Source organism: Zea mays, chromosome 9 (genome assembly GCF_902167145.1).
Source record: "Zea mays cultivar B73 chromosome 9, Zm-B73-REFERENCE-NAM-5.0, whole genome shotgun sequence".
In the NCBI taxonomy this organism is placed as follows: Eukaryota; Viridiplantae; Streptophyta; class Magnoliopsida; order Poales; family Poaceae; genus Zea; species Zea mays.
Window position 1 is genome coordinate 65,933,865 of NC_050104.1, and position 25,567 is coordinate 65,959,431.

Genomic DNA, 25,567 nt, shown 5'->3' on the forward strand with positions numbered 1-25,567 from the left:
TTTATATTTCTATGTTTTCTGATTTTTCTATTTTTTATTGGTCGGGATTTTAATCCCTATCCCTTCCAAATAGATATTGGGTAAAATTACCTCTAGAGGGTTCTAATCACCTAGTGGGGCAGGGATGTCTGGTGTAGGGTGGAAATTCCCTTCGGGGTGTAAATACATGTGTATTTTCTTTCCAAGCATCCAAAGAAGCCCTAAGGACTAATTTGGATCCACGCGGCTTTGTGCTCCGTTGAAGAACCAGATCCCCGTTAGATGAAATGGATCGGTCTCCCAAATGAGCTCCTCCCCACACTCCATTGCTCGTTGTTTGTTCCCGGCTGTGGGCTCTCACTTGTCTCCAATGAATGTTGCGTCGCCTGCATCCTCGTTCTTCTACCCGACGAGATCGCTTACCTGCCAGAGTCTGCAGGGAGCAAGATGACCCTGCTCCTTAGAACAATGTCCGCCCCTGCGCGCTCGATGTCCGAGGTGTGATGCTTCCTCAATGCACCCACGATGGAAGATGAAGGTTTGCTGCATAGGAGGTGGTTGCCTTTTCAGCCCAACAATGAACAACATGATTGCTACAACTGAACTGGTTGATTGTCTAGAACGGCAATTGGCACCTATTGCTCATTCAAATGAACTTGTTCATACAACCTCAGTACTGCCAGCACCCATGCATTCTTCAGCAGAAGTTGGTTTGTCGACGTCCCCCAAGAAAAATCAGGAGAGCTGTCAAAAAGCTTGCCCCCAAGAAGAAGATCCATGGCATGTAGACTTCCTTTATGTAATAATGCGTTTTGTTTCAGAGTACGTAGGCTCAATGTATTTATCAAGCATTTGTTATGTGATGTTGCAAACTGCTATAGTAAGTGTTCGAACCAGAATTGAGCCGGCGGACTGTCCGGCCCTGAGGCCGGACGGTCCGCGGTCCGGACGGTCCGCACCTGTGGGCCGGACGGTCCGCGCGTGCGCAGAACAGATTAGGGTTCCGAGTTTTGTGCTACGGTTGTTAGCTATATTCGCGGGATTAGCTCGGAATCAGTTGTGTAAAGGGTCCAGCCCCCCTCCTCTATAAATAGAGAGGTCTACGGCCGATTTGTAATCATCAACAATCGAATCAATACAACTTTTATTCGCATTTTATCCTAGGAGTAGTTCTAGTCTAGTTTAGGTTTAGCCACTCGATCTCCAAATTCTCCGCCTCTCCTCGACTCTACGTCGATTAGAGGAGTCTAGGTCGGCCTGCCCGAGCCTAGACACCACCTAGGATCTCTACTCCCCGACGGGGTCCCTCCCGGGAGCGAGATCCAGGCGCCGTCGGCGATCTTCCGCCCTCCCTGCGTACGTGCGGACCGTCCGGCCCCAGGGCGCGGACCGTCCGGCCGTCAGGCAGAAGTCCCAGCAGCGCACCAGGCCGCGGACCGTCCGGCCCCAGGCCGCGGACAGTCCGCCCTTGCGCAGAGAGCACCACCGCGCCTCGCACCAGGCCGCGGACCGTCCGGCCCCTGCGCGCGGACCGTCCGCCCCTGTGCAGAGGGCACCGCCACGGTTCTTGTTGAGTGTTTGGCGCTCCGAAAAGGCGTCAACATACTTTTGGCGACTCCGCTGGGGACAAAACATCTAAGCTCATCAAATCGGCCCTCAATGGCCGGTTCAAGGGAAAGCTCTGATATTTCTCCAAGCAACATCATAGAGCCGACTTGGGAAACCTTGCCGGCTGACGAGCAGCTCCAGTTCGAGGAGCACAAGGAGCGGATGATCCAGGAGGCGAAAGCAAAGTTCTTGGCCAACTTCAAAGTGGACAGGAACAACAAGGTCGTCCGACATCGGGCGACGGATCCGGCTTCGCTCCAACCCACGCCAGATATCCCCAATGTAAGTAATACCAACGATCTACACTCTCTTAGAAATTATGTAGAAGATCAGTGTGAACAAATGCAGAACATCATAGGGGGTATGCAAAGCGATCTTAAGAGACTAGTGCGTGCATTTGATAAATCTAGTATCACAAATTTTCCGTCGCACGAGGTTGAGTTAGGAGGTAACACGCGTAACACATCGGCTACATGTTGTCACGACCAGTCACAACCCCTTTATGGGATGCCGATGGACACATACCCTGAGCAACCGCAAATCGGCAGCAAATCAGCCGATCTGCACATGCCCGGACCGTCCGCACGTGAGCGCGGACCGTTCGGACCAACAACAGTCGGGCCGATTTTTAATGAGTTACCTAGATATGCGCCCGAACCTCCAACGCAGAATCTAAACTACCCAGTCGGACGGTCCGCGTACAACAACGGACGGTCCGCACATAACCACGAACGGTCCGGGCCAATGTCCGGACGGTCCGCACATGACCTTTTTGAGGAGGATTGTTACCGGAATCCTCACCCGTCCCAGCAGCACTTCCCATCGTACTATACAATGCATCAACCCATTAATTCAAGATCCAGAGCCCAGGAAAGCTTTCCGGCCCCACCCAGGAGGCCGGAAAGAAACGATCAAACCTATGACCCATATAGGGCAAATGAAAATGCACCACGTGACTCAAACCAATGGGGGGAAAGACAACATGCTAATATCCAGCCAACCCCACCTATGTTTGACCAGAGAGCCGGTGGTCTCGCACCGGCTGCCATTGATATAGTAAGGGAAGAAATAGCCGGGGCGTTCCGAGATAAGCTCGGAGTAAGCATGGTCCCTGGGGGGCAATCATATCGGAAACCTTATGACAGCCGATTTGATCACCACCCATACCCACAGGGAACCAGGATACCCGAATTCGCAAAATTTTCGGGTGATCAAGGGAAAAACACACGCGAACATATAGGCCAGTTCTTAGCACAATTGGGAGAATTGGCCGACACAGAGGCATTCCGCGTACGTTTATTCTCATTGTCACTAACAGGAACCGCGTTTGCATGGTATGCCACTTTACCTCCTAATTCCATTTCATCATGGGGGGATCTAGAACAAAATTTTCATGATCATTTTTTCTCCGGTGACTATGAGTTGGATTTGGTAGATTTAGTGTCGTTGCGACAGACAAAAGATGAATCGGTTAATGATTACATCCGGAGATTCCGAGATACAAGAAACTGATGCTTTCAAATTCATTTAGCAGAGAAACAGCTAGTAGGATTAGCCTTTAATGGTCTGCGATATTATTTAAAAGAAAGATTAGAAGGCATCCAATTCTTTACACTAGCACAATTACACCAGAGAGCTTTGGCTTGTGAAAGCCGAAGTAAAGAAACTACTAAAACAATTCGTCACAACGTACATGTAGTAGAATGCGATCAAAGTAGCTCAGAAGACGAATCAGCAGAAGTGTATGCTGCTGAAATGGTTTGGCCAAAGCAGGCCAAATCTTCGGCTTGTGCCTCCTTACAACCGGTTCAAAAGAAACGGCAAGAGGAGGTTAAGTTTACATTTAATGTTGGTAAGTGTGATAGAATATTTGATGAGTTACTTAAAAATGGCAACATTAAAATAAATCACACTGTTCCATCCGCCGACGAGCTAAAACGTCGTGCATATTGCAAGTGGCATAACTCATTTTCTCATGCCACTAATGATTGTAATGTATTCCGTCGACAGATTCAATCGGCCATTAACGAAGGACGATTGAAATTTCAGGAAATGCAGGTGGATACAGAGCCCTTTCCGATGAACATGATTGACTTCGAGGGCAAGAAAGTCCTAGTTCGGCCAAACACAGCCGATAAAGGCAAAGAGACAATCATCGGCAATGCTAAAGAGGCCGATGGGGATCGTAAAGTTTCTTGCAGGAAAGTGGTGGCCGAGAAGACTCCCGATGGAGGGGAGACCCTAAAGGTGACCATCACAGCCTCCAGTACCGGGGGGCAAGCGCAGACAGGGAGACAGATGCAGGAGCCCGTGCTGCGTATCCCGGACGGTCCGGCACGTAGGCGCGGACGGTCTGGGACACCACCGGACGGTCCGGAGAGCTCCGGCGGACGGTGCGGCCGTACTCAGGATTCACAACGTCCACGTACTTTCAAACCACGACGACCAGAGATAGGTACGTGGAAAACAAATACATTTAAAGCAGCTGGTCGGTTGGTTAAAGCCGGCCCAACTTTTGATCAATTATTGTCTAAATACGTAAAAAAGAAGGCCGGCCCCAGTGACCGGCCAACAAAGCGACCCCGCTCACCCATTCATGAGCAGCGCCAGGTTAGGCCGATTGGACCACCCCACCAATCGGAAGAAATGAAAGGTCATACTGTACAAGTGAGACCTAACGTACCTGCATGGACACCTCCACCTCCATATCCACCTATGCCATATCCATACACATATTTACCTCCGCCTTATGTCCCAAATCAAATGTGGGGCATGCCACCATATCCATTTGGGATGCCACAGTACCCCGCCTGGGGGGCACCCCAAACATCTGTTTTCAACAGGTTGACGCCACCAGTACAAGACCGATTGAGCACTGCTCAATCCGGTCACCAGGCACAAACCCAACAGGATTGCCGGACTATTCGGCCTTCAAGGCCGACCAATCCGGCAGGGGGGCATATGCCTGCAGCAACTCAAAAAACAACAAAAGGGGACATCATCAAAATAGGCACGCCAGATGTTGTCATACAGGGAGACAATAAAGGGCCGATGATTTTCGGCGAATCGGCCAACGCAACCGAAAAGGATACGGCTACCATCAAAACAGCCGATCCAAAATACTCCATGCCTCGATGGTGCCCAGCGGGATTGACACGATCCCAAAAGAGAAAATTGTAGCGCCTAAGAGCAAAGGAGAGCCAGGAGAAAGAGGCGGAAAAGACATTTAATGACACACATCCATTATACCCGCCACCGCAAAAGAAATGGAGACCGAAGGCCGTTGAGAAAAAACAAACGGCCACAGAAATAGAAAGTCAATCTGCACCAAGCACGGACCGTCCGGCCCCTACGCGTGGACCGTCCGCCGTTCACCAGGAAGTCTCTGGACAACCTGCACCAGGCGCGGACCATCCGGCCACCCCACGCGGACCGTCCGCCGTTCACCAGGAAGCCTCCAACGACACGACGACATCAATGGAAGAGGACGACCTGCTGGGAGAAGACCTGGTCGACTACGAGGCTTCTCTAGAACGCCCAGGTATGGATGTAAATATTATTACATTTTCTGCCGATTGTACTATTATCGGCAACGATGAACCTGTTGTTGCCCAGTTTGATTTTGGTCCTAAAGAAGCCGCCTTTACTAAACCAAAAGAATCGGTAAATCATTTAAAGCCGCTCTTCGTGCGCGGCCACATTGATGGGATACCGATTGCTAAGATGTTGGTAGATGGAGGGGCGGCTGTAAATCTAATGCCTTATTCATTATACAGAAAATTAGGTAAACAAGACGACGAACTTGTCAAGACCAACATGACCCTCAGCGGTGTTGGAACTGATAGTTCGATCAAAGCCAGGGGAGTCACGTCCGTTGAGTTAACCATCGGGACTAAGACCCTTGCTGCTGCATTCTTCGTCGCTGATGTAGAAGGAAATTACAGTTTAATTCTAGGCAGAGATTGGATTCACGCCAATCAATGTGTACCTTCCACATTACATCAAATGCTAATACAATGGGTAGGCGATGACATAGAACAAGTACATGCTGATGTATCGGCCTGCATCGCTGTGGCCGATGCCCCTGTACTCTGGACTTATGAGACTGCTACATGTCTCACAGGAGTAGATTTTTCTGATTATCAATTCATAAGTATAGATAAGAAAGGCTTCATTCCTGTAATGCTAGAGCCGATGGAGAATCGGCTAAATCCTAAATAAAGTTTAAATGATGAATACACACAAAATTCATGAGTCTCTGGCCACGGACAGTTCGGCCGCCAAGGCCGGATGGTCTGGTCTTTCACAAAAGAGTTCGGACTGTAAGACCGAACATCTACCACAGCGAAAAGACAGTATTACGGATGATCCGGTCCCCGAGACCGGAAAGTCCGCCATCACGCAAAGATCATCTGATTCCTCTGTGGGGGACATGATAGAGGAATTCAGAGATCTTGATAAACTAGGACAGGGGTTTACATCGGCCGATCCTTTGGAGGAGATTGACATAGGAGATGGTAAAACTCCAAGGCCGACTTTTGTAAACAAGACCCTGGAGACCGATTCTAGAAATGAGATGATCGGTCTATTGAAGGAATATTCAGATTGTTTTGCTTGGAATTACACTGAAATGCCTGGACTAAGCCGAGAAATTGTCGAACATCGGCTGCCTATTAAGCCTGGTTTCAGACCTTTCAAGCAGAAAGCTAGAACATTTCGTCCAGATCTTCTCCCACGAATCAAGGACGAAATCCACCGGCTGCTAGAAGCTAATTTTATTAGACCTTGCAGATACGCAGAGTGGGTCTCCAATATTGTGCCGGTGGAGAAGGAGTCAGGTAAGCTTAGAGTATGCATTGATTTTCGTAATTTAAATAAAGCAACTCCTAAAGATGAATATCCCATGCCCATAGCCGACACATTAATCAATAATGCATCAGGAAATAGAATTATTAGCTTCCTTGATGGTAATGCCGGATATAATCAGATTTTCATGGCCGAAGAAGATGCGTCTAAAACGGCCTTTATATGTCCAGGCTTCATTGGTTTATTTGAATGGGTTGTCATGACATTCGGTCTTAAAAATGCTGGTGCTACTTATCAGAGGGCTATGAATCTGATCTTACATGAGTTGTTAGGAAACACTGTGGAAGTCTACATTGATGATATTGTAGTCAAATCGGCTGAGTTTAGTTCTCATATAGCTGATTTGCGCAAAGCCTTTGATAAAATGCGTCGGTATGGTTTAAAAATGAACCCACGTAAATGTGCTTTTGGAGTGTCGGCTGGTAAGTTTTTAGGATTTGTCATCCATGAACATGGTATAGAAATAGACCCTGACCGAATCAAGTCTATTCGGAATGTGGGGCCTCCGACGTGTAAGGTCGAAGTGCAGAGGTTTCTCGACAAGGTGAATTATTTACGAAGGTTTATTTCTAACTTAGCCGGGAAAATTGATGCCTTCACCCCTATCCTTCGGCTTAAGAATGATGCTGAATTCACTTGGGGGGCAGAGCAGCAGGAAGCATTTGATCTCATTAAAAAATACTTGTCTTCGGCTCCCGTGTTAAAAGCACCACAAGTAGGAGCACCATTCAGATTATACATTGCAGCTGAAGACAAGGTTATTGGGGCTGTTCTGACACAAGAAACTGAGGGGAAGGAGCATGTGGTGACATATCTAAGCCGAAGGTTGGTGGATGCTGAAACAAGGTACACTTTTATTGAAAAGTTATGCTTATGCTTGTTTTATGCATGCACCAAATGTAGATGTTATTTACTGTCTAGTCATTGCACTGTTTCTGGTCAAGCCGATGTAATCAAGTACATGTTGCATAACCCAATTATGAGTGGTAGAATTGGTAAGTGGGCTTATGAACTCATAGAATATGACTTGGCTTATGAACCATTAAAATCTATGAAAGGCCAAGTCGTAGCGGATTTTATTGTAGAACATCGGGTTAATGATATTCATGAACTAGACATATCATACCTCACTATTACTCCTTGGACTTTATATTTTGATGGATCGGTTTGCAATGAAGGGCAAGGAATTGGCATTGTGCTTGTTTCACCAAGTAATGTCTCCTTTGACTTCTCTAGCCGATTGAAAACATATTGCACTAATAATCAAGCTGAATATGAGGCCCTCCTATTCGGTTTAGAACTGTTAAATGGTATGGGAGTAAAACATGTGAAGGTATTTGGTGATTCTCAGCTGGTTGTCCAACAAGTGTTAGAAGAATATCAATGTCTTGATGGTACTCTAAATAGTTATCTTGAGAAATGTTGGAGCATAATCCATTCTTTTGATGAATTCAGTATTCAGCATATCTCTAGAGTTGAGAATCATAGAGCTAACAACTTGGCACAAGATGCATCGGGTTATCGGATAAAGAGAGGGAAATTTCACAAACTGAAAATCTGATAACCAGTGCAGAGCCAAATTCCCAGGTCGCGGACCGTCCGCGTGTTGACGCCGGACCGTCCGAGGTTACCAGAAAGGTTCTCCTAATCGATTCGGCTGACAATGAAGCCGATACAAGTGATTGGAGGACACCTATACTTAATTATTTGCAAAATCCCAATATCAGGACAGATAAGAACATTCGGCGAACGGCTTTCAAGTATATTTTGATGAATGATGAACTTTACCACCGAACGGTTAATGATGTCCTGCTTAAGTGCTTGGGCCCAGATGATGCTATATTAGCCATGGCCGAAGTACATGAAGGAATTTGTGGTACCCATCAATCAGCTCCAAAGATGAAGTGGTTGTTGCGAAGGTCTGGTTTTTATTGGCCTAGTATGACAGCTGATTGTTTCAAGTACTACAAGGGGTGCCAAGTGTGTCAAAAATTCGGCGACCTACAGTTGGTCCCTGCAGCCGAATTACATCCTATCATCAAGCCTTGGCCATTCAGAGGATGGGGATTAGACTTTATTGGAGAAATTCATCCTTCATCATCAAAGGGGCATCGGTTTGTGTTAGTTGCCACTGACTATTTCACCAAATGGACTGAAGCCGTTGCTCTAAAGAACATGACGCACAAGGAGGTAATTGAGTTCATAACTGAGCATATTATTCATAGATTCGGCATTCCCCAGACCTTGACTACAGATCAAGGTACTTCTTTTATGTCAAAGGAGGTACGTGAATTTGCTGAATTATACAGAATTAAGCTGCTTAATTCGTCTCCATATTATGCTCAGGCCAATGGACAGGTCGAGTCTAGTAATAGGACGTTGATTAATTTGATAAAGAAAAAGGTATCTGATAATCCTAAACATTGGCATAAGATTTTGTCTGAAGCTTTATGGGCTCATAGAATATCTAAGCATAGTGCTACTAAAGTATCTCCTTTTGAGCTTGTCTATGGGCAGGAAGCAGTGTTACCTGTGGAAATAAGTTTGAATGCTGTCAGGTTTGCCAGACAAAATGATCTAAATGCTACTGATTATTATAATTCAATGATGGATAATATTGATGAGGTGACCGACAAGAGGATGATAGCTTTGGGAGCAATAGAAAAGGACAAGATCATGGTAGCCAGGGCCTACAACAAGAAGGTCAAAGCAAAATCATTCCAAGTAGGAGACTTGGTGTGGAAGACCATTCTACCTCTAAGGAATAAAGACCGAAAGTTCGGGAAATGGTCGCCAAGCTGGGAGGGTCCTTATAAAGTGAAACAGTGATGTCTGATAACGCTTATTTACTACAAACATTACAAGGCAAGGATTTACCTAAGACTTTGAATGGGCGTTTCCTCAAACAGTACCATCCTAGTATGTGGCAAGATGCCTAAGAAAACCGATGTGATCACATCGAGTTAGTTGCTTTTGGTTCGCCCAGCTCCACCAAAAGGCAGGGGGGCATATGTTCGAACCAGAATTGAGCCGGCGGACTGTCCGGCCCTGAGGCCGGACGGTCCGCGGTCCGGACGGTCCGCGCCTGTGGGCCGGACGGTCCGCGCGTGCGCAGAACAGATTAGGGTTCCGAGTTTTGTGCTACGGTTGTTAGCTATATTCGCGGGATTAGCTCGGAATTAGTTGTGTAAAGGGTCCAGCCCCCCTCATCTATAAATAGAGAGGTCTACGGCCGATTTGTAATCATCAACAATCGAATCAATACAACTTTTATTCGCATTTTATCCTAGGAGTAGTTCTAGTCTAGTTTAGGTTTAGCCACTCGATCTCCAAATTCTCCGCCTCTCCTCGACTCTACGTCGATTAGAGGAGTCTAGGTCGGCCTGCCCGAGCCTAGACACCACCTAGGATCTCTACTCCCCGACGGGGTCCCTCCCGGGAGCGAGATCCAGGCGCCGTCGGCGATCTTCCGCCGTCCCTGCGTACGTGCGGACCGTCCGGCCCCAGGGCGCGGACCGTCCGGCCGTCAGGCAGAAGTCCCAGCAGCGCACCAGGCCGCGGACCGTCCGGCCACAGGCCGCGGACAGTCCGCCCTTGCGCAGAGAGCACCACCGCGCCTCGCACCAGGCCGCGGACCGTCCGGCCCCTGCGCGCGGACCGTCCGCCCCTGTGCAGAGGGCACCGCCACGGTTCTTGTTGAGTGTTTGGCGCTCCGAAAAGGCGTCAACAGTAAGTCATGTTTCCCAAACTGAATGACTATTGTTGTGATGTTACTAAATACCGAGTGGATGTTTTTCTTAACTGAAACTTTGTGTGGCAAACTATGTGTGTACTTTTATTTGTTAACTGAAACTGTTGTGACAATTAAAATTATACCTGCCACATTTTCAAGGTTTGGATTGCTGATGATCGTTTGCCAAACCTGGCCAAACAAGAGATGGCAGCCTTATAGCACAGCAGCTCAGCTCAGTAATGGGAACCTTGTCCAAAGTGTGCTTGTTGTCTTGCTGAGTTGTAGATGAAGAAGCATAGGGACATGCAACCAAAGGTTGCAACCGAAGCACATGTACAGATTTTATCCATCTTAGAGGAGGGCCAGCAATCCATTTCAGAGGAGGCACATGTACAGATTTTATCCATTTCACAGAGACATGCCACAACACATGCAGTCCAAAGGTTGCTTCAACGTGACCGATCCAACATCTACTGTAAGTCGAGATCGTTCTCTGTACAGGATTTCCCTATACATAGAGGTGGTGGTTGATTCCACATGGCCCGCACTGGCCACATTTGCAGTAGCGGCGGTAGCTCTCGCAGCACTGGCAGCTTGCATTCGGAATACCAGTAACGCAAAAAGCTCCAATCTCGAAACAAATTCCCTACGGCCGCGCGCCGCACCGAGGCTTCTATGCGAAACAGCGGTGGATGTGTGCTGCGTGGAGGGAACGGGCATCTGAGGGTGTGGTGCTCCACATTTTTTTATTGGAGGCTGGATAGGCTCATACATCGGCTCAGGCTTCGGCTCCGGTTATAAACATTATCCACATTTTTTCATTGCTGTGCATACTCAACTGAAACTGAAGTAAACAAATTTTATCTGAGTGCACTATTGTTATACAGACTCAATTGAAGCTGAAGTACAGAAAATTTAGTAAGCATCCGAGTGCACTAATACAAACTACTACAACATAGCCCTTTCTGCATCTTTGTCCAGCCTATTCTTCCTATTGACATTCTCAAGGCTGCACATAATTGTCGATCAAAACAAAAGAGCAGGCCAGCAGCACCATGCCGCATCTAGCGTTGGTTCGCATAGGAGCCTTGGTGCGGCACGGCCACAGGGATTTTCCCCCCAATCTCGAATGTGCGGCTTTGTGTTTGTGTCCCGGGTGACCAATCAGAGGGGCTCCAATCAGATATTATTTTTCCCTTCATCACATGTATGCAGTGGTTAATAAGGAGTGAGTACTGTCACATGCCCCGGACGATGCAAATAGCATGCAGATCCCATCTTTTATTTTTTTATTTTGCATATAAAAAGGAGCTGATCTGGATACGATGCACGTTCTTATCTACTACTACTCCATAAGGACGCAACAAGGGCGTCCACCCCTGCTTCGCCACGCCCCCGCCTCCCTCTCGCGACGCCCGCGCCCGCGATTCCAGGGCCGCCTCGCTCCGCATGTCGTCCCCTTCCATCCACACCCCTGCCCCTACACCCGCCGTGCATGCCCCTCAGTCCGCGATCCACATGCCCCTGCCAGCCCTCGCGTGCCCCGCCAGCCACCGTACGCCTCCTCCCTGCGCCCGCTCACGGATGTCGCCGCACGCCTCCACTGCGCCCGCCGTGGATCTCACCCACAACCCATCGCCCGTCCCCCATCCTCGTGCCCCTGCTCCCGTCCCCATCCTCCTGCAGTGCCCCCGCACTGTGCGCCCGCCGCTACCGCCATCAAGGCTCCTACTCGCGCGACCCACCCTTGCCCGCGGGGACCCCCCCGAAACCTAGCCGTCACCCACACCACCACAAACCACTACACATGGTAAGAGGTGAAGAGGATGGCACTGGCTCACCAGCAGCCCTATCGACGTGCTAGCTCCGGGGAAGGCGCGCCACCATACTCCCACCTCGCTTCGTGGTGCATTAGATCTGCACCGCCGCCCCTCCAAGTAAGGAGATATGTCATACAGGGCACCATATCACCAGCAGCCCTATCGACGTGATAGATCCAAGTAAGTTTTTATTGTAATAATGTTTTTCCATCCCCTTTTCTATAGAGTTCGTGGATAGTTTGCAAAGAAATTGATAGGGTTTCGGGAATTATTTTTGTTTCCAATGTCAAATGGAGAAATCAGACGTAGGAGTTGTTGGGAAGCAAATGAATGAGGAGGGTGCGAGAGATGAGGGAGATGATTGTAAGATTGAGAGGAGCCACCCAATCAATCTGAATCGGGTGCCAGTCGAGGAGCACCCAGGGAAATGGTGAGACACATGGTGAAGAAGTGTCAGGAATTAAGGATGTAGTCACCCAAAAGGACACAACGAAACCCACTAATATAGATCTCATGCCCCGTCGTGGCGTTACCGAGGACGACACTCGTCGTGGACTTGCAAAGCGGCATCTGCGACCACCGACACCGGGGACGGGAGCACAGGCGCACCGACGACATGAGGTACTTCATGAGCCCCTTCCAAAATCCTAAATTTTCCTTCAATTTCAACCCTTCATTTTTCCTCTACTTCGTCCTCTGCTCCAATGCTTCAGGAATATAGATAGTCGGAGAAAAAACAGAAAATAAGAGGAGGCGAGGCATCGAAATTCATGTTGGAAGTTCTGCTGTCCAGCTATATGCAAAGGAATCAAGCAAGATGATGTTGGAAGTTCTGAGAAAAGGCCCAAGGACTACTGCAGAATTGGAGGCACCTGTAGCTGATACATCTCTTGTGTCTGCTGATGCACCTCGTGTGCTTGCTGATACTGTACTGGATATATCTGGTGGGGAGCGTGCTTTTATTGAGGCAGATGAAGCAAAGGAACTGCTTAGTCCACTTACCAAACCAGGGAATTCATATAAAAGAATTTGCTTTAGCAACAGGAGCTTTGGTATTGGTGCTGCTAATGTTGCTGGTCCAATTCTTGATTCAGTTAAGAACCAGCTCACAGAGGTTGACATCTCAGATTTTGTGGCAGGAAGGTCTGAGGATGAAGCCCTTGATGTGATGCGCATATTCTCCAAAGCATTAGAGGGTTCTGTCCTGAGATATCTGAACATCTCTGACAATGCTTTGGGTGAGAAGGGTGTCAGGGCATTCAGTGAGCTCCTGAAATCACAGGAATCCCTGGAAGAACTATATGTGATGAATGATGGCATATCAGAGGAAGCTGCGAAAGCTCTATCTGAGCTTATTCCTGCAACTGAGAAGCTTAAGGTTCTCCACTTCCACAACAACATGACGGGAGATGAAGGTGCTATGTATATAATATGATTTGGAGCTCCTGTTCCCATGTATGTGCCTTTTATTTTTGTTATATTTCCTTCCTCAATGATTCTATTGATTTCCTTGAATTTTTTTGAGCACCCAACATAGCTTCGCAGGTATTCATGCAAAATTTAATGCACTGTGTCGAGCGCGATAATTCTCTATTGGTTGTTTCTTGGGTTCATCATTTTTTAATCCTTTTTGGAGTTCAATTCAATATTTGTTATGTGTTTTCTAATCATTTTGAGGTAATTCGTGGTCATCCTATATTGTTCTTTAGTTTCCTGATTTCTTCTCTGAATCATGCAGTCGAATTAAATAAGCAGTTCTCCTGCACGCTGCCGCTGACGAACAAGACAAACAAGCAGGTCACGTTCAAGTTCAAGGTAAATGAATCCTTCTTGTGCATTTTACGGCAGAATAAGCTATGTAATGTATATGTAGGGACTGGACTTGTGCAGCATCGCTCGACTGTAGGAGCTGTCAATTTTAATATTTGTTATTTGGATCATCAATAAAAGTTACAATAGGGAAGCGTACTTCAAGATGGCTGAGATTTTCTGCGAAAAGAAGAACGAATTTTAGTGGAACAATTTGAAATTCGTAACTACTACATGGTGATGCTTTTTTTTCCCTTCACGTTATTCTTACCATAAATTGCGCAATTATCTTAACTGTAATCGTGACCTTATATGCATGGTTATCGTCACCTGAATTCATATAATAGTACCACGGTGGAACCAATTTCGGACGCATTTCTGGTGGCCCCTACATCACAACCAGCTATGATTACGATGCACCTTCGGACGAGTATGGTAGGTTTATCTAGCTATATACATACATATAGTACAAAGTATTGCTACTATGTTGTTAGATTAATTTTTTTGCATGTATTAGGTAACATTAGGCAGCCCAAATACGGGCACCTGAAAGACCTCCACGACCTGATCAGGTCCATGGAGAAAATCCTTGTCCATGGGAAGTACAATGACACAAGTTATGGCAAGAATGCCATTGTACGTAGCTTTCACAACTGACGATTGTCTTTTCTTTTCTTTTCTTTTGTCTTGGTAACTAAAAATGTTGTTCATGACAATATGGTTTAGGTGACCAAGTACACGTATGGTGGTTCTTCAGTTTGCTTCATCAACAACCAGTTCGTCGACAGGGATGTGAAGGTGACCCTCGGCGGCGGAACTCACCTCGTTCCGGCATGGTCCGTCAGCATCTTGCCCGACTGCAAGACTGTTGCCTACAACACTGCAAAGGTTCTTTTCCTTTCTGTTTGTTTATATACGCAATATATAATATGATTTGGTTGTGCATTAGATCACTTACTGATTTGAGTTTGCATTGAATTGAATGGCATAATTAGATCAAGACGCAGACATCGGTGATGGTGAAGAAGGCCAACTCGGTGGAGAAGGAACTGGAGGCCTTGCGATGGTCGTGGATGCCCGAGAACCTCAAGCCCTTCATGACGGACCACCGTGACAGCTTCAGACAGTCGCAACTCTTGGAGCAGATCGCAACATCCACTGATCAGAGCGACTACTTGTGGTACAGGACAAGGTACAAGTATTGTATTTTTCCCCAGCAAATAATATACTATTTGCATTGTAAATGCTGATGCAAATCAAATTTTACAGCCTTGAGCACAAGGGAGAGGGAAGTTACACGCTGTACGTGAACACAAGTGGCCATGAGATGTACGTTTTTGTAAACGGAAGGCTTGTTGGTGAGTAGCGCCACCAGCACGACAACACCGAGGGCTTTCTCCTCCTGTTATTTATTTTACAGGGCAAAACTACTCGGCCGATGGAGCGTTCGTCTTCCAGCTCCAGTCTCCGGTGAAGCTCCACTCCGGAAAGAACTACGTTTCTCTCCTCAGCGGCACAGTCGGACTCAAGGTACCTCCTGCGCTAGCATCGATCAGCTTGTACCTTCGTTGTTCACCATGTATGCTTATTACTTTTGTGTTTAAAAACAAATAGAACTATCCCCACATCAATGTTATTTAGGAGTCTTTTACCAATTCATGGCTTCTATTATCTAGATATTGTTACGTGCCCATGTATAGATTTAACGTTTAATTCTCATGACAACCACCACATGGACATGGATCTACAATTGTTTTTCAAGCCTGGTTGAGGGCTGGGAACATGCAGCCCACCTACACAACATTAATATATACAACTTCAAAAAAAATACAAATAGGCCTGTATATTCTGCAACACTAATATTCCATCTTTTGCAGAGCGCAAAGACATTGGTCATTGTTGCGGAGAATCCTGATAAGTTCAGAGTTGTTGCTTTTTCTGCTCGCTTCTAGCTGATCAGGTACAATGATGTTCTGAGTAGATTTTTTGCCCTTTTATTCAAAGCTTGAAAGAACAATTTTGATACATATGTCTTCCAGCAATTGATTACCCAGTGTGGTATGCTATATAGAGTCCACTGGTCTTATTAGCATTCTTCCTAAGGGTGTTGCTTCATAGTAATTTGTAATAAAATTTTATTCTTTATTAAACCGTTCTCTGGCATAGTTCCTATTGTCTGAACAACCAGTCAAGTCCTGCTATGCCTCATCATCTTGTTAAGACCATTCACCTTCAACCTCGAATTCAGATGGACAAGTAGTTTCTACGTGAACCTTGCAATTTCATTTTGTAGAACCTTTGCTTGAACTTTCTTTGACATATATAAGCACTGATTAGAAACATAAACACAATACAATTGAAGATTTGAAACTGCACGGAATTGAGGCATTATGGGGGCTAGAAGATTTAAACCAGCTCAAGTAGTTCTCTACAAATATCCCAACAAATCCAAGAAGACTAAAAGAGGAGAATTACTATTTGTGCTATTTTTTCTACCAAATTGGGGAGAACTATGTTAGCAGTTTCACGATGAAGTTGCTTGAGGAAGCTAGGTTTTGATCTTTGTGCACATCTACTAGCTCTACGACGTTACCATTTCATGGAAATATCTTATTTATATTAAAGTAATGATGTAATGTTTGTTTAATCATAGTATTTTAGTCATAGGTCATGTGTTGGGGGGGGGGGCAATCCTGTTTTGAGACTGCTAGCAAACACAAGCAGTTAGCTTAGGTTCTAAAGTTTGTCATTTGCAACAGCAAGCTCAAGCAGTTATTTTAGGTTCTAAACATTGTTATGCATGCGATTTTTTTTCATATTTTAGGTTGCAAGTTATTTTCTTTATTTACCAGTTAGTTTAATTTGCCTAAGTTGTATTGGTTGTAGCAGTTAGCATGCATGTTTGTTGATATGAACAAAGTAGTTCATACTAGATAGGGTCACTATTTTTAGAGAGATTTTTTTTTGCTTTAGTGAAATTTTACTCCCTCTATTGCCATCTGAAGAAAAATAATAAGAGGCTATAAAGGGAACAAATCGGATGTCAATTTTGCTAACTTTATCGTCAATGCAAGAGTTCTTCAGAAAATGGCCATCGATGTCCCTAAAAAGCATAATGACAAATGGATGGCTAATCAACTTTTGAAGCTACATCTGGAGTAAAAAGCTTTGAAGGATGCTCATCTTCAGTTTATGCACTACTATTTGTTGACTGACATGGACTTGCAAAAGCGCACTTAATACTTGTCAGTTTTGGATCCATTTGTTGCATTGGTCGATGTCTTCGGTGGAACAATCTCAGTTAGGGATATTTCCTTCTGATTCGTTAGTGTTCAACATTTTAAGAAGTGGTTTATTAGTTTTGTTCAGATGTCTGTAATTATCTATGACATTGTAACCTTCATCAATCATACATGCATGTCATCTCTTCGTTCAACTACACAACGTGCATCTGTTAAGTTTTGTAAGTTTTGAGTGTGCACATCATAAATTGATTGTTGTCTTATCTTATTGTGAGCTTGGCAGTTTTTAATGTGCAGATTAATGCACTTTTGTTTCCTTATTTGAAGTCTCTGTCACCGTCGCCTAGACCAACCAGATGCTCGAGGACCTTTTCTCGTAACAGGAAATCATACATTTGTACATAAGTTATCATGTTATTATATGTTCCCGTTGCAACGCACGGGCATTCACCTAGTTATGGTAGATGATGGAACGTGATGTATGCGTGGGGACGTGCAGAGAATGGGCTCACAAGGAAGCTTCCTGTCGCCCACCCACCGGCCCCGACTTCCGCGACTCGTCCACAGTATCCTTCCGCAAATGCAGCCGCTTATGGTGCCTCACCCCTTCCACGACTGCATGGTGGCTCCTTCTCCCAAGCGGGGCCGCGACTACCTCCGCCTATGGCGGCTCCATGATCTCTGTGTTAGCAGCTCCGATCTATACTAACAGAAGGAAATGGGGAAAAGGTTGGAGGAGGAGGACGGCAGAGAGAGAGAGAGATAGGAACTGGCCGGAATAGATATTTCCTCTGTTTGTTTCATGCCTTCCCAGTTCAGAGTTAGCGATACATAAAAAAACCCTCCACCAGATGCAGCTGGTCCATCAGACAGGGACAGGAACACCACGCACACAACTACACCCACTCCGGTCCTGTGACGCGGACATTGGCACAACGCTCACGCGTTCCAGGCTTGCGACGCTGGGGCTGCTTCTGTGGGTGATCAGATACTGACGCCTGGCTGGTAACATTCCGGCTCCCTTGAAATCCTGCTTGGCACCAGGAAAACATTGATGCAAAGCTTCAAGATCTTCCCAGGTGGCCAGGTCGGAAGGTAAGCCGGACCACTGCACAAGGCCTTGCTGTACGAGACGGTTGCCTTTGGTAAGTCCTCGCGTCTGAAGGATTTGAACAGGAACACTGAATTCAGGTAAATCTAGAGGCAGAGTTGCTGGAGCAGGGCCTTTGTAACCTGCTGCCAGTTTCAGTTGTGATACGTGGACCACCGGGTGGATCTTACTGGAGATAGGCAGGTCCAAACGATATGCAACCTTACCAACCCGAGCTGTGACTTTGTATGGGCCAAAATACTTAAAACTCAGCTTATGATGAACTCGCAGCGAGAGAAATGACTGCACATAGGGCTGGAGTTTCATGTACACCCAATCACCGATGGCAAACGAGCGCTCAGACCTGTTTTTGTCGGCCTGACGATGCATCCTGAGTTGGGCTCGAACCAAGTGCTGATGAACCAATTCTTGCATTTGGGAGCGCTCCTGTAACCAATCAGACAGTGTAGCAGGGAGAACAGCATCAATGGAAATGCCAAGTGACCAAGGCTTACGACCGTACAAAACTTCAAAAGGAGAGCACCCTAAGGCTGAGTGTTGGCTGGTATTGTACCAGAATTCAGCAGTAGGAAGCCACACGGACCATTTCTTGGGGCAAGCATTAGTGAAGCACCTGAGGAACGACTCAAGACATTGGTTAACGCGTTCTGTTTGGCCATCTGTCTGAGGGTGGTATGAAGAACTCATGCGCAGTTCGGCCCCGGCGATCTTAAAGAGATGTTGCCAAAAATGTCCGGTGAAAACAGGGTCCCGATCCGAGATCACAGCCATAGGAAATCCATGTAGTCGGTACACATGAGACAAAAATAGTGTGGCAACTATGGCAGCAGTATATGGGTGTGACATGGGAATAAAATGAGCAAACTTAGTGAATTTGTCCACTACCACCAAAATGCAGTTAGTTGTTCCTGAACGAGGAAGACCTTCCACGAAGTCAAGGGATATTGTATGCCAAGCTGATTTAGGGACCTCCAAGGGCTGTAACTTGCCTGGATATGAAGATCTGTCCGTTTTAGCTTATAAAAAGATCTGACACTGCTGGACAAAGCGTTGAACAAATGATTTGAGCTTGGTCCAAGCGAACAGATGCTTGACTCGGCTATAAGTGACAGGGAAGCCCGAGTGGCCACCGACGGCTGAGCAATGTAACGCAAAACAACTCGGCGGTGTAGTTGTTCATCGGCACCCAACCATATACGACCTTTATACAGAATCAGTCCATCCTTCAGTACATAGTTTGGAAGAGCCTCTGGGTCGAATGCAAGTTTGGCCAGAATGGATTGAGCTACAGCATCCTATGTATAACTGGCCTGCACGTCCAGTAACCACTGAGGCACGACTGATAACAGAGCGTGCAGATCAGCGGTGGCACACCGCGACAACGCATCAGCAACACGATTCTCAGTGCCCGGACGATATTGGACCATGTACTGCAAACCAAGGAGCTTGGTAAATACCTTGTGTTGCCAAGGAGTATGGAGGCGCTGCTCATTAAGCTGTGTGAGGCTTTTATGGTCTGTGAGGATAACAAACTCTTGGTGTTGCAGGTAGGGGCGCCACTGTTGAACAGCCAAGATCACTGCTAAGTACTCTTTTTCGTATGTTGACAATCCCCTAGACTTGGGACCCAGGGCCTTACTAAGGAAGGCGAGGGGATGACCTTTTTGCATGAGGACTGCACCCACACCGACAGCACTAGCATCAGTTTCCACGAGAAGAACAGCAGTGAAATCAGGTAATGCAAGAACAGGAGCTGTCACCAAAGCCTTTTTTATAGTGTCAAATGCAATACCATGCTCATTTGTCCAAACAAACAGACTACCCTTCTTCAGTAAAGCGGTCAAGGGCTGGCAAATGACCCCAAAATGCCTAATAAACTTTGTTGGGGACTTGTTCTCAAATGCTAACAGTTAAGAACAAGGCAACATAAAAAATGTTAAATGTTAAAGTCCTTCGTCCTTCGAAGCATTATCTCCCTTTGGATATAATGAATCCCGGACGAAGGTTATGAAGGACAAGCCTTCATAAGCGCAATAAATGATGAAGAACGATTCATACACAAGATATGAAAAATAATATGAAAACTTCAAACATTGTTATTAATTTATTTTTATTTGTATTACTGTATTAACATTAACAAATTACAAATGTACCTTCGGCTTGAAGGAAAGCAAGGGCATAAGCGTGAAGCGAGAGTAAAATGCCAAGTCAGCGCGCCCAGTACGGGAGTACTGTTCATCTATTTATAGGCAAGGGACGCAGCCCATGTAGAATTACATTCATGCCCTTTACATTTATCAATAACTCTATAGTAATTCTTCGAGGTCTAATTTGCCTTTTCATCTTTAAGTCGGTTCCCCTTTTCTGTTGTTATGCCGAAGCTTTTCTACTCACAGCTTCGTGATCACCTTATCCTTCGTCATAATCGCTTTCCGTCTCGCTCAAGCTTCGTCCTGACCATATTCTTGTATACTCATGACCCGATTCCGAAGATACCTGTCCACATATTTCACTTGGAAAACATTGTTAAATCATGTTTTTGAGGACCTTCGGAAGCCGAAGGCCCCCAACAGTAGCCCCTCGCAATATTAATTTGCTAGAATGATAAATTCATATTGCGACGTGGACGAAGGCCTTAAGCCGAAGGTCCGAAAAAACACCTTCCCTTTGCTAGAATAGCAACAGTCATTGACAAGCGGGACCCTCCAGTTTTCAACACACTAGGTGTATAAATAAGAGCTTACCACGAGTTTATTTGGCACGCTCTCTTGCCATCTGCTCTTGCTCACTCAACTTTTAGCCTGTGCGCAACAACACTTGCTTGGCTTTTTAAATTTTTAAGCTTCGGATTTGAGAGCACTTTCTCAGCGTTTGCAAAGATGTCTGAAGATAAGAAAGTTGTTGCTGAATCGAAGCTGAGCCTTTCTGAGGAGATGCATCTCGGGTTTCTTCAATCAATAGCAAAGACCAATACAGAGAAGATCACTAGGGAGATTTTGGAGGGTTTATCTGAAGACACTGGTGACAGTGACAGCTATGATGTAGAAAGTGGGGGTGAAGACTCCGAAGATCGACCGTGGCGACCAAGTCACACAGTCTTCGGAAAATCGAGCATTAAACAGAGTCATCTTGATAACATGAGGGGAAGATATTTTCGAGACATGTCTACTGTGAGGGCAGATGACGGGGAGAAGACTGTGCCTACTCCCGAAGAGAATGAAATCGTAATCTTCCGAAGCTTCTTAAAGGCTGGACTGCGGTTTCCCTTGAGCAGTTTTGTCGTGGAAGTACTGAAGATATTTGAAATCTACCTTCATCAACTTCCTCCCGAAGCAATCATAAGAATGGGCATCTTCGTCTGGGCCGTGAGGAGCCAAGGTTTAGAACCAAATGCAAAAAGTTTCTGCAACATACATGAGCTATTGTATGAAACAAAACCCTGGGGTAAAGAGCAGTATCATAACAATTTTGGCTGCTACAGCTTCGGCGCCCGGTCTGGGTCAAGCTGTCCCGTGCCAACCTTTCGAAAGAGGTGGCCCGACGACTGGATGACGGAATGGTTTTATGTGAAGAATGACTTGAAAACACGGGAAGATATCAAAGATATCATTATGCGCCCTATCTGGCAACGCTTCGGCCTTCGGAGGCCGAGGGTGGAAATGAATGAAGCAGCCGAAGAATGCCAGAGAGCCTTCGGCGTGGTTTGCTCTTTTATTGGGACAAGGGATTTGGTCCAAGAACACATTGCCTTCAGAATATGGCCACTTGTAGAAAAGTGGGAAATGCCTAAGGAGACCGTTAAAGAAACTGACGAAGGTGGATTAGTTAGGCTAAAGTACACATTCAAATATGGAGATAAATTCGTCGAGCCAGATGATGACTGGCTAAAAAGTATTGAGGCCATAAGTGATGAATTGCTTGGATTATACTCGAAGGCCGAAGACACTGCACTATCAGCGGTCTTCGGAGGCCGAAAGAAGAAGAGACTCAACCGAGTATTTGATGCAATTGGGTTTGTCTACCCCGACTACCGTTATCCAACGCGGGGTCAAAAAAGAAAGAATACATCTTCTGCGAAGGAAGCTGCTTCAGCCGCTCCTAGCGAGCCGGCGCCGAAGAGGAAAAGGGTAAAGGTTCTCACACACCGGCCACGTTATATTGAACCGGCCATAGTGCCTGAGTTTGTCGGTGAGACCTCTTCGGCCACCGAAGCTAAAGAACCAACTCCCCTGCAATATATTGAAGGGCTGGCCGAAGTGCCGGCGACGGAAAGAATAGAAGAACCGAGGGCTGAAGAAACAAAGACATCAGAAGTTCTAAGTCCTTCAGCAAAAATTGAGGCAGCAAAAAGCCAAAAGGGTCCAGCAGTGACCCCCAAAAGAAAAAGGATGGTTAATGTGCTGGATGTTTTGGAGACAATTAAGTCTTCAAGCACAACTCCGAAGAAAATTGTTGAATCTTCCGAAGTGCATATTGAAGCATTTGATGCCGAAACTTCAAAACATAAGTCTGAGACTGAAGCTGGGCCTTCAGAGCCCACCAAGGTGAAATCCTTGGAAACCGAAGGAACAGAAACAGCAGAACAAATTTCGACTGAAAAAACTGGCACTGCCGCCCCCGAAGCATCTTCCGAAACCTTCGATTACATTTTACGTCATGCTTCGGAGAAAAAATTGACTGAAAAAGAAAAGCAAGAGGCCCAGTTTTACGCCCACAAACTGAAATATCCAAAGGGGGCGTTGATATTCAACGGCAGTGGAGAAGACTTTTTGTATTGTCTCCCTGACAACAAGGAGATTTCTGTCTGTCGGGAGATGAGCAAGAGCTTCGGATTCCCAACACTAGAAAACGGGCTCTCAGTGCTATCAAAAGACGAACTAGCCGACAGCTTGGCGTATAATAGCTTAAAGGTGCGAAAATGAGGTATTTGTATTATTTCCTGAAATCAAAATTTTTCATTTGTTTAAGCTTATTGAAACCAAACTTTTTACAGGGTCTTATACTTAGCAATGCCCTCAGGGATCAAAAGGATGCTGAAGATGAAGGGTGCGTTATGGCCCTAAGCAACCTTCATTCCGAAGTAATTGAACTAAGGAACGAAGGTCTCAAAAAATATAAAATATTATATTCATTGATAGATAGAATAAAAGAAGACGAAGCTACTTTTAAAGCTCAAGCTGAGGCTCAGAAGTGTGAAATTGAAGATCTTCGAAAACAACTAGCCAGAGCTAAAGAGGAGCGCACCCTTGAAGAAACAAAACCAGAAATCAGTGAACAATGGGCAAATCATTTGGAGAAAAATGTTGAAGAGCTTCGTGCATCTAAGAAAAGATGCTATGAGAAATCTATAGAATGTGTTAAAAAAGTAAAAACCAGCTTCGCCAGCGTTGGCGCTTTTTCAAGTGAAGAGAACTTCATAAAGGGTGACCCCGAGGGCCCAATCGAATGGATCAGTCACGAAGCTGAGGCCTTTGAAGAAATTTTGAATAGCCGCGGAGACATATGTGCCTTTTTGGGTGCCAGGGAGATTGCTACCATTTTGGAGAGGAAAGGCTGTGAGCATGTGAAATTTTTGGCACAATCCGAAGCCGCCTTATCCTCCGAAGATATAAAAGACCCCTCGGCCGAAGCAAGCCTGGTCGGTGGAAAATTTTTCACCGACATCTAGGACAATGGCAGTCGGGAAATGGCCCAAGAAATTATTAGAAAAAGCGAGAAAGGCATTCATGACGCTAGGAAAGTAGCAGAGGCTACTGAAAAAAGTGCGGATCCCGAAGAGCAATTAGATATTAACTAGTGGTTTTTGATTCTTTGTTGTAATTTTTTTATTTCGAACTTGTTCACGGTTTGTAATATTCACGGTATGTAATAGTAATGTAGCCATATATTCTCCTCCCTCAGAACCTGCCGAGCCATCTGCGAACCCCCACGCGAAGGGGGATGACGAAATTAGGAAAATGGCCGAAGCCATCATGGATAAAGTTGTTGATCAACTACTAAACGAAGTTGTAGAGATAGTTCTAAGGGAAGATTAGCTGTTATTGTAAAAAACATTTAGAATGTAACATTTGTTGTGTGTAATATTTTGTAACTTTGAATGTAATATATTAGCTGTTTATAGTTCTATTCTTTACGATGCATGAAACATCATATACATACCGTTTTTGAGCCTTCGGCGAAAAAACACCTTCCCTTCTTTTCATGCTTCGTAAATAATATCTGTGTTCTCATAAAATCAGTAACCAATCCTCGCAAAATCAATAATCAATAGATCTTTCCATTTCAGAGTTTGACGAAGGTATAACTCTTCAATAGCTATTTTTTGTGCCTTGTCACTATTTCTTCAAAACAATCTTCGAATATCAATACCGAGACCCCCTTCTTGCGTTGTTGATGCAATATGATGTATGATGTTATGCTATGCAAATGATGTAATGATGTGATGTTATGCAAAATGATATTTGCCGAAGGTTGACATTTTTTTCACTGCAAGCCTCCCTTAGGAGCTTCTTCGCCTTTTACTTCAGCGGAATCAGCGTTTATTTTTCGTTGTAAGCCTCCCTTAGGAGCTTCTTCGCCTTTTACTTTCAGCGGAATCAGCGTTTATTTTTCGCTGTAAGCCTCCCTTAGGAGCTTCTTCGCCTTTTACTTTCAGCGGAATCAGCGTTTATTTTTCGCTGTAAGCTCTGCATTCCCTTCGGAACGACTTTTAAGAAGAAAACTTACGCTGCGCTCCCTTAGGAACGACTTTTTGCTGCTTCGAAGAAATTATACTGCGTTCCTTAGAACAAATTTTTGATAATTCGAAGGTCCTCCTTGCCACCATAAATTCTTATGCTTCGGCAACTTAAGCCTATGGAGAAGATATATTTTCATTATGGTAAAAAGCGAAACTGTTACAAGAGATTGAAAACGACAAAAGCACTTAAGCTTCCCATAATTGTTCCTTATTAAAAAGAATAATACTGAATGCGAAAAGCTGCTATTGGGGTAGGATATTTGTTAGTAAATATGCTTCGACTCTGGCACAGTGCTATTGACTGTGCGAGCTTCAGACTCTTCTCTGAAGTCCCTCTAAAGGTGAGTGTGCTGACTCCCTTCTGGCTGCTGGCCTCATTGCGTTGGTGGTGGAGGTGGAGGCTGTTGCCAAGATGCTTGGGGTTGGCTTGCCGAAGCAACGGAATCTGCAGGGTGGTTGCCTACATATTCTGGAATGTAAGGCGAATGGTATGAAGCAGTATGCATGACTTGCTTCGGCTGACTCTATTGTGCTGCAGCTTCTGCTATCTCCTTTTGCTTCTGGATGGTAACGTGGCACATCCTGGTGGTATGGCCCTTGTCCTCACCGCAAAATAGACAATAAATTTTCCTTGGCTGATCCCCAAATCTTCCTCCGAAG

General features: G+C 45.6%; 1 protein-coding gene across 1 annotated transcript; it reads left to right on the forward strand.

Annotated features, from left to right (window-relative positions):
* Positions 1 to 12,782: 12,782 nt before the first annotated feature.
* On the forward strand, positions 12,783 to 13,441 carry LOC118473451 (RAN GTPase-activating protein 2-like). Its single transcript, XM_035962828.1, has one exon. The coding sequence runs from the start codon at positions 12,824 to 12,826 to the stop codon at positions 13,439 to 13,441; it is 618 nt and encodes a 205-aa protein (XP_035818721.1). The 5' UTR covers positions 12,783 to 12,823.
* Positions 13,442 to 25,567: the final 12,126 nt, after the last annotated feature.